The sequence below is a fragment of the Protopterus annectens genome, chromosome 6.part1 (assembly GCF_019279795.1).
Source record: "Protopterus annectens isolate FY-2018-M chromosome 6.part1, PAN1.0, whole genome shotgun sequence".
Taxonomy (NCBI): Eukaryota; Metazoa; Chordata; order Ceratodontiformes; family Protopteridae; genus Protopterus; species Protopterus annectens.
The window spans coordinates 378921650-378938938 of record NC_056738.1 but is presented as its reverse complement, the minus strand read 5'-3'; the positions used below and the strand labels follow the sequence as shown (position 1 = coordinate 378938938).

Here is a 17289-nt window from a genome sequence, read left to right as displayed (position 1 = left end):
GGAAGGTAACCAGTCTGTTCTAACTTTCCAGGATCTTTTATCACTCTTGGAAACAGCATTGAAAATGTAGTTTGAAGTTAGGCAAACATGAGACATCAGAAGTCCCAGAAATGTCCAAATGTGCATAAGGAAAACATGAAACAAAGTTCTCTGCCCACACACACACACACACGCACTCTTCTCTGGTGCCCAACACCAAGCCATAACTCTAACTTTTGTGCAGTATCAGTAACTTAGTCTTTTTCCCTGAGGGTGTTGAGAAGAGAGTTTTCACTTCCTCTGCTTGTCTCTTTAAGGAGCTATTTATTTGGTTCCATGTACATTGCAGTATCGGAAGCAAAGGGCATACTCCGAATCTAGCAAAGATCCTGTTTGCCCAGTTTAGCATATGCCTAATTTACATTCTTTATCCTTTCTCAGAAGAAATAGTGTTAAGAAAAAGACAGCTGGAATTACTCCTAGTACGAGAAAAATCCGTCTTCTGCATTATCTGGGAAAAAGACTATGGTTGTAAGTTTGTATCACTTACACGACTTTTGTATTAAGATGAATATTATACAACGACCCCCCCATTAATATTCCAAAACGTGCATGATGATTGGTCAGCGTGCACATTGTAAATCAGAGTTATAGTAATGGAAAAAGGTCCGGTCGCCCGGACTTTTTCCATTAGCATAACTCTTTTTACAGCAACGGAGAATGCAAGATCTCCGTTGCTGTACTGTCTTGCTATGTTAAAGGAATTAAGAAAGCAAGACAGCTTTATAAAAAGTAACGGAGATCTTCCTATCTTCGTTGCGTTCTTTTAAAGGTGGCTATGTTAAATGGGTTTAACATAGCGAGACAGCTTTAAAAAAAAGCAACGGAGATTCTCCATTGCTTTTTTAAAGCTGTCTCGCTATGTTAAACTCCTTTAACATAGCGAGACACTTTGTAAAAAGCAACAGAGATCTTGCTTTCTCCGTTGCTTTTTTCAAAACTGTATCGCTATGTTAAACTCCTTTAACATAGCAAGACAGTTTGTAAAAAGCAACGGAGATCTTGCTTTGTCCATTGCTTTTGCCCACAGCTGTGATGTACTGCTTAAGCATATGCATGCACAGTACATCAGAACTGCCGTGGAATACCAGATAGCTGCGAAAGGGCAGCAAGGAGGCATTATACAATGCCATTATTTAAGAAAAATAATTATTTTTTTTCTTAAATAATGTCATTGTATAATAGCAATAACCCACTTCTGGGTAATGCTGGATTTACCCACGGTTGTCTTTGTTTGGCCACTCGGACTTCACCCTCGTGACCAAACCACACCAACTGTGGGTAAATCCAGCATTATCCACACCCAGGTGTGGGTTATTGCTATAATATGACCTGGCTTGTTGGGTATGATTCGGACCTGTCCATTGCTGAGAATCTGAGGAACATGGGTGTTTTCATGATGAACCTTAACTCTGTAAGTAATGAATTCAGATAAAATTAGTATGTTTTGTACAGTGCACATTTTGTGGTACTATTTTGTTTTTGTTTACTCTTACAATGTTAGAATCTGTTTTAGTCATAATGAGAAGTTGGTTGAATGTTTGAAAATTTTTGTTTCAAGTGTGTTTTTTTTTTTTTTTTTGTTAAATTAAATCTGTTTTAGTCATATTGATAAATCATTGGAATTATTTATAAATTTGTGTTTTTTGTTTTTTTGTTTTTTTCCTATCCCAACCCTTGAAAAATTAGACCTACCAATGCAACTGAACATGGGAGTATTTGAGTACAATGGGAGGACTGGATATCTTCTAAAGCCAGAGTTCATGAGACGCACAGATAAGCATTTTGACCCATTCACTGAGAACATTGTGGATGGCATTGTAGCAAACACTGTAAAAGTCAAGGTAAGTAATGTGCAGGTGACTGAGTTCGGCATGTTTCATTGGCATTTGGATGTGTGGCCATCATCAACCTTGTTTTAAGCTAATGCTTCTTACTTTAGAAGACAGTTGTTTGTGTCCTACATGGCTAATGACTGATCAGAAAGCCCACTGTAGTTACCCTCTGTTGGCGCATTCTTACAAAGTCATAGTTTAAGTATTTGAATACTTTATTTGTTCAAGGTTTGTCATAAACAAAGAACTAACAGGAGCTTCACTGGTCAAGATCATATGGACCTAATGGAGGCTATTGGAGTTAAACACTGTACAATAGAAACCAGCTCATAAACAGCTCAATAATTTGTTGTCTGTGCTACCAATTGGTCTTCTTTCTTTTGTGATGCAAACCTATCTTTCTTTTGTTTTCCCATTCCCTTCTATCAACCTATAGTTTTTATAACAGTAGATCTAATGTTGTCAGTGTTCAAATAATCCTCGATTGTGGGCTCAGTTCCTTGCCTTTGAACCAACTCTGCCGTTATTCCAGCTCGCGCCTTCCAAAAATTCTCGAGCTAAGCTGTACCCACAGTGCTCCTCACCAAATTACCCCAGATCTCATTTGCTGCTTTGTAGTGCCAGACAAGTTCAATCCAATCTCTCGAGCTTTAGCCTTTCTTCAAAGTGTATGTCAGTTTTGTTCTTACTAACCAATCTCTAAGTTTTGTCTTTTATTTCTATCTGTATTACCCCTCTTCTCATGATATAGTCTAGCATGAGTGTGTTTTCCACTCTCCTTTACCATTAGGTAGTCTCAAGTACCATTGTTGGCACGTTCCCCCTTTTACCTTCGGGTAACCTCTTTGTACCATTGTTGGTTGGCTTCTACATGGGGGGGGGGGGTGGCCTCCTCAGTACGGGATGGGACCAAAGTTCCGAAGGAGTCTATTTCGGTTCTGGGCTCCTGTCCTATTGGGGGACCTGCCTTCCAGGCTATGGAGAGGGCCTTGTCCATTCTGGGCAAATAATCTCTGCCTTCCCTGTCAGACCAAGCATCGCTTCCATCCCCTCGACAGGAGCTTCCACCTGTCTCTTCCCTGGATAGAGGGCACAAAAGTCTCAGGACGAGATCTCTCAGGTTATGTTGTTTTCAGAAACCTCTCCAGAGCATCCCACCGAAGAGGTACCTTTAAAGAAAAAGAGTAAGCACTTGGACTCCCCTGAAGAGTCCTTCACAGAAGGTACTGATTTCGATGAAGGGGAAGGTTCCCCTAAGTCACCCCCTGAAGAGGTTTCCTTCTGGGACATCCTAGAAATCCTTAAGCAGAGGGGTGGCTGGACTACCATTCAACCTTCCTCAGAGGAATCTGTATACCTAGAGGCTTTTCATGCTCAGTCCTCTACCTCTTGGATTTCTCTACCTGCTGACAGTCTTGCTAAGGTGATTGCTCAGTGGGCCTAGAAGATACCTGACTCTTATCGAGCCGATCCCCATGAGGCCTGATTGCATTCTCTCTGCCCCTAAAAATGAGCAACTTTGTGCCAAAGGTATTCCTGTTGATGACATGGTGGTTGTGGCAGTCACTAAAAAGGAGCTTGCTGATGAAGGTCCTACTATCCATCCTCCTAACAGAGACTAGGATGATGGATAGGGTTGAGAAGCACATATAAGCTCCATAGACCTTCGCTCTTGGGTCCTTGAACTGTATAGCACATTTTACCAGGCTTCAAAGAGGAGCTTTCAGATACTCTTTCAAGAGTGGTAGCTGAAGGAGTTTGAGACAAAGTTGCTTCTCAACTCGCCACCCTAGAATCCATCTCTAATTCATCCATGAGGCTAACTGCTCATGCTGCTAAAGGGGAGACGAGCAGCGGGTTCAAGCATAGCCATCAGAATACATGCCTGCATGTGCTTATGTGAGCTGCTGGAGCCATTTAAGTCTTTTTTTCGTCAACACTCCATTTGATGGTTCTTCCCAGTTTTTGTTCCAAAGTTAGAGACTCTAGCCAGATGTGAGAAAGATGGGAAGACCCTTTTTTTGCTGTGGGCATATGCTTTTCCACTCCTCAGCAGCCTTATTCTAGGAACCAGAGAAGTGATAGACTATGGTTCAAAAAGATCCAAGGACCATTCTAGGACGCACGTGGCACTGACTTCCCCCCGGGGCAGAGGCGGGAGTAGTAATGGGAGATGCCATTCAAGAGGCAGAAATGGCCTGCAGAATCAGGGTTCCAGAAACTTTCTCTGGTAACTCCTATCAGCGCTTCTGAGATGAGGCCAGATTGCCTTCCTATGGAGGCGGTCGGGGGACTATTATCCCTGTTTCAATCTGCCTGGCTAGAATTAATGATGGACGGATGGGTGCAGCAGATCATTACAAGAGGTTACAACAATCCCCCTTTCAGAAGAACCAGAAAGACCAAGAAGAATCCTGGATGTTTCATTCAGTCACATGGAGGCAGCAATCTTTGAGATTAAAAAACTGCTCGACAAGAGAGTCATCCAGGCAGTCTCACCAGACCAGAGGGGATCTGGAATTTACTCAAGATTCTTTCGAGTGCCAAAGAAAACAGGGGACTAGAGTCCAATTTTTGGATCTCAGTCATTTGAACAAATCAGTTCAACAAGCCAAATTCCGGATGGTCTCTGTTCTATCTATTCTTCTGTTTTTGGAAAAAGACGATTGGTTGTGCTCAGTAGATCTTCAGGATTAATATTACTACATAAAAATGGACAAGCTGTCCAGAATATTATTGCGCTTCTGTCTAGGAGCCAGTCACTATCAAATCAGAGCAGTGTCTTTTGGTCTCACCACAGCCCACAGGATGTTCACCAAATGTATGGCAGTGGTAGCAGCCCATCTTCGACTGCTAGGTTTCTGAGTGTTTCCATATCTAGACTGGCTCTTTACCACTCCCACCAGGTGCCAGCTCCTAAAGGCACTCTTCTCCTTTGCTCCAGCTTAAGAATTTACTATAAAATATGATAAATCCCATCTAGAACCATCACAACACATGGAATTCATTGGGGATGTGCTCGACACTGTCACCAGCTTTGCATCGCTTCCCCTAGAAAGACTCCAAAAGATGAGATCACCAGTGAGACAAATCATTCAAAACAAGAAAGTAGCAGCAAGACTCCTTCTACAGGCTCTAGGGTCAATGGCAGCCTCTATCACTCTAGTCCCCCTGGCCAGGTATCATGTGCGAATTCTTCACTGGCTTCTGGCCTCCCAATGGACCCTACTGAATCAACCAGTGTCACATCTGATTTTGATCACCAGTCATTGCAAGGAAGACTCAAGTTGGTAGCTTCATTCCAATGAGATATTGTTGAGCCGGCCCTTTGTCCCTCCTCAACCCCAAGCCATATTGACCATAGATGCATCCCAGATAGGTTGGCGGGCACTATCTGGGAAAAACAGTCCAAGGCACTTGGTCCCCGCTGGAGGCCAACTTGCATATCAATGTCCTAGAGATAGTCCAAGGCACTTGGTCTCCGCTGGAGGCCAACTTGCATATCAATGTCCTAGAGATGAGGGTGGTGCTCTTAGAGTTGCAGGCATTTTAAGATACCCTCCCCTTGGGAACAGTTGCAGTACAGACAGACAATATGTCAGTAATCTGGTACATCAACAAGCAAGGGGAAACCAGATCCTACCCTCTGTCGAGAAGCGCTCAGAGTTTGGCAATAGGCAATTTCTTCCAGCTGCTTTCTGATAGCAACACACATTCTGGGGAGCTCCATTGTGATCATGGAGAAATTGAGCAGAACAATCCTCATGCCTCGCCAGTGGTCTCTCAATCCAGTGGTGATGAACAAGATATTCCGTCACTGGGGCCAACCTTACTACTACCTGTTCATGTCCCCTCTACGCAACAAGTGCAGCAGTTATTTTGCCCTAATTCCCCCCCCCCGGGGGGGGGGGAGTTACCCAGTGATACTTCCTTCACGACTGGCCCTCGGTCTATTGTATGCCTTTCCAATGATTTGTCAGTTTCTAAAGAAAGCCAGCAGGTCAAGGAACAGAATAATTCTCATTGCCCCATTCTGGCCTCGACAGGTCTGGTTTCCCTTCCTATGGCCTCATCTGCTTTGGAAACCCTGGATAATGGACCCGGCTCCCAGACCTGTTGTTCCAACGGGGGGGGGGGGTACTGGTTCATCTATATCTACATCATCTCAAGCTCACTGAGTGGCTTCTGTAGTTCCCATGATTGCCAGGCATCCCTTCCTTCCCTCCCCAGTCCAATGCATCATTCTAGCCCAACACAAACCTTCAGCTGGTAAATTGTACTATAACAAGTGGCTAAAGTTTACTAAGTGGTCGCTAGACTGTAATCTTGACCCATATTCAGCACCTGTTGATAAAGTTTTTCTTAGCCTTACTCTGAGTCTGGCTCATCAGCTACTACAATTAGGGTGCATCTTGCTGCAATTTCTAACTTCCATATTGGCTTCAATGATTCATCATTTGTCTCATTACATTTGTAAAGCCATTTTGAAAAGAACCATAATGCTCAGACCTCCATATAAAGAACCCTCTGCCCCAAGGGATTTTAATTTGGTACTGCAGTCTATTTATCCCCCTTTCAAACCTTCAGCAACTTGTGACTTAAAATTCTTGTCCTGGAAAACCTTATTTTTAATAGCAATCACTTCAGCCAGGAGAATATCGAAAATACAATCCTTGTCCTGCAAACCCCCCTGTTTGATGTTTCATAAGGACAGGGTCTCCCTCCAGACAAATCCTACCGTTTTACCAAAGGTTGTGTCCTTTCATCAATCTGGTTTTACAGCTCCCAGTCTTTTTTCCAACAAAGGAGAATACCGTCTTCACTTACTAGATGTACATAGACAAATACATTCCTAACTTCACAGAACAAAGGATATTAGAAAATTCGGCCAGTTATTTATTGCCTTTTCTACAGTATCTTTAGGCAGTCCATTATCTAAAGTTACCCTGGCGAAATGGCTTAAGGACTGTATCACCTTTGTTTACAACAGAAAACGACCCCACCCACCAGGACCTGTAAAAACACATTCAGTGAGAGCTATCGCAGCATCTGCAGTTTTTCATGCCAGAGCTTCTTTAGATGATATTTGCCCAGCAGCAGCATGGTCATCTCTTTGTGGGTAGAGCTTAGCTCGAGAGTTTTTGGAAGGCGTGAGCTGGAATAACAGCCAAGTCAGTTCCGAGAAAGATTGACAACACAGATGAAACGTTACGGTAAGGCATAACTTCGTTATTACTGTTCCTGTTACAAATTCTTATCCTACTGTCTAATTCACATTTGGTTCAAAGAATTGTAGTAAACCCTTATATATGAGATGGTAATACAGCATTAGAGAGTAAACTACAATTTTTCAACAGTTTTAAGATTTTCACTCTTGGAAGTCAAATCATAACAAGTAGTATACTAGCTTCTCCCACATTCCCAAGTAGTAGTTAAGGTCATTTTCAGTCTTATTTGTTAGCCCCATTGCCTTCTGGCCTTCTCATCTCACTAATTTCAGTGTCTGGGGATTCAGGTTTCCTTCTTTGTCTTGAAACCCACTTCTGCTCTTAAGAATTCCCTTAAACCATGCTAACTGTAACCCTTTTGGATCCAGAGTGCCATTCAGACTTTTAACTAGAGTGTCTCTCTCTCTCATCTTTTCAATTCTGTTCTCAGTTTGTTTTCTTAACATCTTGTATTACCTCCGTGATTATCCTGTTAACATTCATAAACTCTATCATGTTGGAGCTTCAAGCTTACTAGTGCATGCAGTATTCCCTACTATGTCATGATTGAATCTAGATTCACCACCATTCCTGTGTTTCTTCTCAACATTAAGATCTACTCATCCCTGACAGAGGGAAGCAGTGTGTAATAAAATGCCGCTGTTTGTGGGTCTTAATGCAATATAAGCCTCGTTGGTGCAGCGGTAGCATTGTTGCCTCACAGCAAGAGGTTCTCCCGTTCAATTTTCGGCTGGAGTGCCTTCTATGTGGAGTTTGCATATCCTCCACGTGGTTGAGTGGCGTTTGAAAGATGTGTAGAATGGGCTTGCCTTCGTTGAAGGTTGGGCTTTGAGCTGGCACCTCGGCACTGTAAAAATCTACTGCCAGTCATTAGCAGGCCGGAGTTCCACTGTGGCGACCCCTACCCGGAAAAAGCCGAAAGAAGAAGAAGAATGCCAAAGTAGTAATTGATAAGAGTTGGTTGGGATTTTGAGTAAGGCAATTGTAGTATTTCCATTTCCTGATAGAATAATAGAGATAATTAGGAGGTTATATGAAGGGTCAGGGTCAAGAATTAAGGAGGAGGGTTTCTATCTGACGAGCTGTGTATGTCCAGAGGAACAGCCACTGGTGTCCTCTTCCCCTTTAATTGCTCTATTCTTGAAGCTATTGGCATAGAAAATAACGGACTCTCAAATTCAAGGATATACCAACTCTGGTAATCAAGTAAAGCAGCTTTATTCACAGATGATGATACGTACTTGACAAATCCTGAAAAGGGCATTTCAGTGTTGTGTAATATTGAGTTGGCTTAAAGTCTTTTTCAAGATATAAAAATAAATGAAGGTAGAACAAAGGCTATAACAGAAAACTGTTTACCCATACATGAATTGGTTGAGCAATATTCCTGTCTGTGGAGACATAAGATAAAGTATTTAAATGTAGGAGTTAAAAAGAATTTGGTTATGGCAGCTGTCGATATATGGGCAAAGAGTAACAACACGTAGTACAAAAATTGAGAAGCTGGAACCTATTAGTTATGTATATTGATAGTAAGGTACAAGCAATTGAAATGTTTAAAAGTCCCTTTAGCTTTATGTACAGGTCTGGCATATTTTTTTTTATCAACCAGAGAAGAAGTTGTGGATGATAATTAAGAGTTGAAGTAATTTGGGAAAGAAAGGAAAGAGGTCAAGAGTTTGGTAGGTTAAGTTGTTTCTCTCCATAGAACAAGGTAGTATAGGACTGCCTGATTTGAAGGCATACTTTACAGCTATGCAGTTAATGCTTTTATATATATATATATATATATATATATAACACTGGCAGGTTTCAAATCAATATGGAAAGGCATTTGGATGTAGGTCTTTAACAACACTGATACCAGTACTATACTTATAAAGTAGCAGAAAGAATTCTAACAACTAAGCCAACATGAGAAAGGAGATTTTACCATTAGGGGAGGCTGCAAGTGGGGGCATAGAAAATAGGCAAGAGCAAGATGGAATTTATTGGATAAAATTATCAAAGAAGCTAAGGTATTGGGGCAGATAACCACAACAGGAAAGGTAATAGAGTAGGATGTGGTTAGGCAGGAGTTTTTACTGGGGGATAAAGATCGTCTTACCTACCAAGGATTGATATTGGATTATAGACAAAGAGAAGGGGATAGGGGAGTGTTAAGTGAAAGATCAGCTGTGGTTGAGTTTTTAGTTGAGTCCAGAACAAAAATTGCTTTTAAGGAGGTATGATTAGGATATATAAAATACTGCATGTTAAACAACAGGAATCAATCGTAAGAAGTTGGAAAAGATTAGGAAGAGAGAATGGAAAGGTAATGTACAAAGAAAGAGAGGGTGCAAAACATCTGTATGACTTCTAAGTATGCAACAACGTCCAGAAGGTTTAGTATTTCTGCATCAAAGTGCTTGCATATGTATTTTTATACCTTAAGCTGACCTTAGTCAATTTTTTCATAGGTAGATGGCGGTTGTTGAAGTTATGGGGAAAGAGAATTTTTTGGAAATATTTGGGAATATAATGAGCTGGCAGATTTTGAAAATTCCTTGCAGAGTATTTTGGCAGAAATGTTTGGGGAGCAAATGATGGTAGCTAAGGAAATGATTGTTTTGAGCTGGGGTACAGAATCTGAACTGTTTAGATGTATAAAGACCTTGCTAAGTTTATTTAATTTATTATTTATTTATTTGCTTTTGTTTACCAGGATGGTCCAGCTGGGCCAGAAGTGGCCATTTTCAGTAGAGTCCCGGGGAGAAATGCTCCACACACAGACATTTCACATACAATACAGAATTTACATTGATAAAGACATTTAGTACATATTATTGGGAGCTTATACAATTGGTGAAAAAAAAAACAGTACACGTAATCATTCTCAAATCAAAGATATTATACAAGCAATGCAGAGTATATACATGAGAACATTCCATATGAATAGTTTTCAGCTAGCACAATTTATATCTAGGACACTTCATGAAGTAAGGATTAGTTAGAGGCTAGGTACTTAAACATTTCACACGTTTAGGAGGTGTAATAGCTGAGCGATAGGCTATATGAGTCCTGATGCAGGAATCAGGAATGTCGGTGGATGTTGTTGCAGATATAAGTGGTGGTATGATATTAAGGTAGGCTGTGAGAGTACCTGAATGTCTCGTCTGGTTCAGTGGTAGGTGTATAAGGGTTAGGAAGAGAAGGAAGTAGACAGGAGGGATCAGTGGTAAGACAATGAGGGTTAGTAGAAGAGGGAAGTGGACAGGATGGAGAGGTGGAGGAAGTAAAACACAGGTGACTGTGGAAGGAGGATGCCAGAGTAGTAAATAGCATTTCAAGAGTTTCATGCATTATACACATTTTTTCTACTTCTATTTGCTTCCAAAAGGAAACTATTATGAGAAAGTGAAAATCAAAATCTAATCCAGCCGTAACCAGACTGTTGTAAAGAAAATAGGAATTGGGAGGGATCTTCAGAAAAAAACGAGAAGGAGCAAATTAAATAGACATACATGAAATTTGCAGTACGTGCAGAATAGTGTTCATGGGACTGAGTGAAATTTAATGGAAGACAGGATTTCAGCAAGTTCTGTAATTGGAGTGATTAATTAGTAAAAGTAGAAAAAATTTGTATAATGCATGAAACTCTTGAAAAATGTGTAAAGTCATTTGTTCTCTATAACTCTGTTGCCCATGCCATCGTTTAAATTGTGTGAATTTAATAATGATGTGTGTGTATGTGTATATGTATATATATATATATATATATATATATATATATATATCTGTATAATGTGTGTGTTTGTGCGCATGTATATAAATTGGCAACCATGAAGCTATCCTTTAATTATTTAAAAAAAAAAATTAGTTTGCTGTTTTGAACATCGCCCCAGCTGTTCTCTGCTTGTAGCCTGTATCCCAAACTTCAGATTGAGTTCCCCATAATGATGTGAACTGTGATAAAGGGATTAAAGTACTGCTTGCCATTGTGATGAATGCAGTTGGCAGATTAACCCAATCCTAAATCTTGGTTAGTGCTGTACACTCCTAATGCCTTTGGAGTGTCATAAACTTGGTTAAAGCCGTCAGTTTTATATATATATAATACTAGTCAGGCTGATGGGACAAAAATCGTTTTGGCCTGGCTTGATGTGATCCCTGATTTTTGAATTGGTACCAGTATAGCCTCTTGCTACAGGCCAGGTCATGTCCACTTCTTAAGATTTTATTAAACATGATTTACAGGAGTTTAGTTTTCCTTGATTTTTTTGTGTGGGGGAAACTGCCAGGAATATTGCCTAGTGGTGTATAATCCTGATTTTTTAATTTACACATTTATGGGTGAACTTAGTGCTGCTTATTAGCAGGCTGCCCAATACCCAGGTTGCTAGTCAACCCATGGCCTTATGGGTTATAGTGAGGGTTTCATCTCTGTGTATCATGGAGACTGTTAACTGGATTCACAGAGTATAAAACCACCATATACAACCATCTACTGGGTTTTATACAGCACTGCGGCTCAATGGCAGATGTCTTATCTTACAGTTGCAAGGTCTGAGGTTAAAGCTTGAATTCCAGTCACTGAATTTGTGGAATTTGCATGTTCTCAATGTGTGGGGATTTTTGCTGGTCTCGTTTCCTTGTACTCCCCTCCCAAAAAAGACATGGTTTTGGTACACAAGATTCCCTGTATTCCCCCAAAAAACTGGCTGGTTAATTGTCTATACTAAATGCTGTGCATCTTTATGGTTCACTTTCATTTTGTCAAGTTACTTTTTCTCTAGTGTGGATGCCTCACATAACATTTATCAAGACCAAGTTCATTCAGTCCATTTCTGTTGAAACCTAGCATAGGGAAGATAGGACTTGCTCTCCCCCATCCCCTTGCAAAAGCCTTGTAGTACTTTGAATGAAGTTTTGCTAAGTCAAGTTCAATAAATCTGTTACTGTGTATATTGCAGTATAACCTAATGAAGCAAGATTCAATAAAAATAAATCTGTTATAAATATAATGGGATATTAAAGCACTTGAAAAAATAATGCAGTTTTGCAGTTTCATTGTATACAAATAAAATTAAGAAGTCTTGTACTGCTGGGAAACAGTCTTCTTTGGTAGCACACACTGTTTCCCTCCTCTGGTGGAAACACCGATTCTTCTGCAAGGTCTTCCTTCACTGTACTTGATTTTCTTCCCCAGAGACTTTTCTCTGGCCACCCAGTCCCTTTCCACAAAGGCAGTTACCGACAGAGCTTCTTCCTGCCCTGTTTTGTATATTATATACAGTAGCACATTAAGCAAGCCAAGTCATGGTAATACAGTAATGTAGTCAGGTACAGTATAACAGACGTACCTACATCATTTAAAGAAATATCCCTCTGGTTACTGTAACACTTGTCGAAACACACAAGCAACTATTTAGCATGTCTTTAGGTCACTTGAATTCCACTTGGTTAGACCCACCCAGCTGTACTACAATTGCCCTCCACCCCCACCCTCAGCTTGAAACTTCTGGGTTCATGCCATTTGTATGGCATGTGTACGCAAAACAGGCCATTTGATTTGTGGTGGGTCAAACAAAGAATTTGCTGTATTTTTCATTTGTATAGTTATACCATTGCATTCTCCAGTCTTCTGTTTTGTCCAGGCCATGCTGTGTCATGTTACCACAAAGCCCTTTTTCACAGGAAATATTTTATACATATTCTGCATATTATAGTGTGAATTACTGTTGTCCTCTGAACATTTAGTTGTGAGCAGACTTTTTGGGTAGTCTTTTCTGTTATCACTACACATTCAGTCTAAGGTGTTTGCCTTACACATACAGTTTACTTTCAGTATATTTACTGCACTCCTGTTTAAAACACAGCTATTGCCTGTAAAATTCTTTTATCTTGCCCATTGAAACTACTTTTTTATAACTCTCACTGCATTTATGGGATTTTACTTGCACATTTTAACGTGTCTTGCTGCCTGTCAATATTTTTAGCTTTGATTACAGGCATCATAACATGATCTTTGCTACTTTTCTTTTTGACTCCACAGATGCTGCTTTACACAACTGTACGTCCTTGCTGTTTAAAATTTCTATTCTCTTCATGTCATCCTGTTTTTATTGAATGTTTTGCTTTGCCTTGGGTACATTGAAGATGTTTCTTTAAATTAAACTGGCTTTCCTGAAGGTGAACCAACTCTAGATTTTCTTCAAGGTCAGCATTTCATGCAGTAGAGGGTAATGCTTCCTCACCTGCTAATACAAGCAGTGGGGTCTAGGTGTCTACCTCTCCAAGAAAAGGTAACTTGGGCAAATATTTATTTAGTGTCTGCTGCTGTCTGTCTTGTTTCTTTTGTTCTCCTTCTTTATAAACCTAATGCATAGATCCCTTTTTATTCTGCTTAGAGTTTGTGTATTTTCACTCATCACGAATATCATTAGGGCTATGCACAATGTTATTTGGTCTTTTAGTATACATTACCTTTCCATTTTCTTTTCAACTCTATGTTGTCTCTTTCTCAGGATGATTTAACACCTACCTGTCCCTTTTTGCTTTTCTTCTGAAAATGGGTGCCTTAAAACAAACTTTGCCCTCCATTTTACCTTCCTTAGCATATAAATACCTGTTAACTAGTCTTCCCTTATTAGATTTTTTTATCTTGTACTGAGACAAGGTGTGATTCCAGTTCAGATCGGTATTATTTTCTCCTGTTTTAACTACCCTGTTGAAATCTTGTTACATTTTTTTCCTTCAAAAATTCAAGAGCTTCCACCTTCTGTTTGAAATTCTCCATTTGTAGGGCCATTTTTAGCTAAACAGAAAATTTAGGATTCAGCTAAAGTTCTGCATTTTACATGATGTCCTTCAAGAATGAAACTACAGTCATAACATATGGGTTGTCCTGCCTCAGGCAGCCCACGGTCGGCCGGATTCCCAAGTCTGGGTCTGGCGTCGGCTGGTGTCGCCTCCTCTCCGACGTCAGAACGGCTGGAGTATAAAGGCATCGGCCGACGCCATCTTCATCAGTCTTTCTTGCCGCGCGGTGCCCGAAGCAGAAGCAGTTCGCAAGTGCCGGTCGGTCAGCTCCTGCGTTTTCAGTAACAAAGTCATCTAAAAGCTAAGTACCCCGTTGGGGAACATTTTTTCTTGCCTCAGCCGATGTCAGAACAAATTGAGAAAGTTAATAATTGTTTGTCTTGTGGTAAACAAATACCTCATAAGGACTTCCATTCTTATTGCCTTCCTTGCCTGGGCCCAGACCACGACGTCTCGGCCTGTGCTGCCTGTGCCTGCTTTAACAAGCGCACTCTCAGGCGCTGGGCAGAGTTTGCTGAAGACTTTTTCGGCGAATCCTTCGCATATATAATGCCGTCGGAACAACCGACAGCTCAACCTTCCAAAAAACGAAAGGACCGGGACCGACATCCTCGGCCCGCGTCCTCCACCGATACACCACCTAAGCCCTCGGCAAGTGCCTCGGCCCCTTTGGAGGCGGTAATTCAACCGCTCCAGGCCGACGACACAGCATTAACACGTCCTTCAGCCTCGGAACCTACTCCGGTGCTGGTTGTTGATTTTCCTCCAGATACCGAAGTTCTGGATTTACCCGACACCATTCCCGCGGACAAGGTTACTCCTGCACGTGGGGCAGCTAGGCCTCCTGTATCCATGTCCATCAAGGCCTTTGCACGTGCTAAGGCCGCCAGCCAGGCCAAGGCCCATCCTAAACCTACTGCCCAGGCCCCTTCTTCTGATAAACAGATCATGTCTCTTGCTGCAGATTTTTTCTCTTATCAGGGGGTCTCAGCCTCATCCAGACAGAAGTTCTCAGCCGCCTGCAGAGAAAAAGCCCAGAACTGACCAGGCTGACAACCTCTCTTCAGACGAAGCCTCTGGGGATTCTGAGCCTTCAGATACACAAGAAGAATCCTTCCAGGTCTATGAGGACTCTGATGCTGAGGAATCAATTCCCTCTGCCTCTCCTCCTGAGGATTTTTCGTTCGGTGAAGTCCTACACTATGAGGGAGCATTTTAAATGGCAGGGTCAGGAATTTTCTAATTCCAGGAAAAGGTTACGTACCTTCCTCAAGCTACCCCAGCACAGACCCTTAGCTATCCCTCCAGTTATGGATGTCCTGGATGATGTTTTCTCTGACTCCAGTGCTAACCCTGATTCTCTCCCTGCAGCTCCTGTCAAGCCAGACAGATATTACAGGGTCCCTGACACTCACAAACATCTTTTTAAGGCCCACTCTGTGGATCTAGAAACTATTTCACAGGGTCCCAAGGGAGTGGCTACTTCCACTGCCAAGAATCCACTGCCAGCGGATAGGGAAGCTAGGTCCCTGGAGAGATGGGGTAAAAAAGTTTATACCTCTACCACCCTGGCCATGAGGTCACTTAATTGCCTTTTTCATATGTTTCAGTACCAAGATTTTTTACTGGATGATTTACAGAAAAAGCTAGCCTCTCCTGAGCCTATTGATAGAAAGGCATTGCAGGATCCTAGTACATAACACTCACCAGGTTAGCAATCATTTTCTTCAGTGTGGTTATGATGCATTGGAGGCTTCATGCATGATGCATTGGAGGCTTCAGCTATGACTGGGGCTGTTGTACGTAGACATGCTTGGTTAAAAGAACAGCCACTGCCAGACCATGTTAAAGTAAAGTTACTTGATGCACCTCTGGAAAAAACAGAAGCTTTTTGGTGCTACTGCACAAGATGTGTTGAAGTCCATTGAGGAAAAAGCTAAATCAGTTCAGACAGTCAAAGATTTCCTCCAGGTTCAGCCACCCAGATTCAGCAGGAAATGGCCTTCAAAGAATTGGTCCTTTCCAGACACTGACAAGTTTCAAAGGGGAAAAAACAGGCGTGCCCGAGGTAGAGGGCAATACCGAGGCTCCTACAGGGGCCGCCAATGGCAACCACCAAATCAAAGAAGTGGCGCAGGCAGTCCAGCTGCACCACAAGGACAATCACAATGACTTGACTTTCATACCACCTACAAAGGCTCAAAGAGAAGCACCTTTGGGTGGAAAATTATCCTTATTCTCAACAAACTGGCATATCTTAACCAAAGACAACTGGATTTTGGATTTAATAGACAAAGGTTACAGATTCTACTTCCATACTTTACCAATAAGACAAGGCATGCTGAACCTGCCACATCATCAAAGGGCAGAGGCACTCATCCAAGTTTCAATGCTGTTAAATATAAAAGCAATAGAAAAGGTCCCTCCTCAGGAACAAGACCAGGGATTTTACTCAAGACTGTTCCTTGTTCCAAGAAAAGAAAACAAATGGAGGCCTATACTAGACTTGTCTACTCTAAATACTTTTCTCATTGTGCCAAAGTTCAAAATGCTGACGTTACAGCAACTCCTTCCCTTGCTGGGCAAAGGGGTCTTGGCTGGTCACTCTGGACCTCAAGGAGGCATACCTGCATGTCCCAATCAGACAAAGCTGCAGAAGATACCTCAGATTTCTTGCAGGGACAGAGCATTATCAATTCTCAGCATTGCCGTTTGGCTTATCTACTGCACCCAGAGTGTTCACGAAATGCCTGGCATCAGTAGTGGCACACTGCAGACTCCAGGGGATTCAAATATACCCCTACCTGGACGACTGCCTCATACAAGCAGACAACAAACAAACCTTGATAGCAAACTTGGACTATGTCATTCAACTACTGCAGGCCTTGGGATACACAGTCAACATTCAAAAATCAAGACTACTGCCATTCCAAAAGATTACTTTCCTAGGAGCCAAACTGGACACAAAAACACAAATGGCCTATCTCACAGAGGAAAAACAACAGCAGTTACCAGACTACTTCAAAGGCCTAGCAAAGCTCTCCCAGCTGACTGCAAGGAAAATCCTGCAGGCCCTGGGGTTCATAGCATCTTGCATTCTTCTGATACCTTTGGCAAGACTTCATATGAGAAAGCTGCAATGGTACTTAAAAAGCGTATGGTCCCAACACAGCCAAAGCCTAGAGGATGTAATCCCACTCATTCCATGTCTGCAAAGAGAATTTTTGTGGTGGGGTCAAGCAAGTCAGTTAAACAAAGGCATGCCTTTCAACAAACCTCAAGCAGGTCAAGTGATTACAACAGACGCCTCAGATCATGGATGGGGGGCGCACATGGAGGGCAGATGCATTCAAGGTCAATGGACACCAAGGGAAAGACATCTGCAC

The 17289-nt window shown here is 41.7% G+C and overlaps 1 protein-coding gene across 2 annotated transcripts in view; it reads left to right on the top strand.

Annotated features, from left to right (window-relative positions):
• PLCB3 (phospholipase C beta 3) overlaps nucleotides 1-17289 on the top strand; it is a 2354563-nt gene that overhangs the window by 1911249 nt on the left and 426025 nt on the right. For both annotated transcript variants that reach the window (XM_044075790.1, XM_044075791.1), the window contains exon 20: nucleotides 1729-1883. In XM_044075790.1, the coding sequence (XP_043931725.1) occupies nucleotides 1729-1883 (155 nt within the window). The remainder of the gene's footprint in view (nucleotides 1-1728; nucleotides 1884-17289) is intronic.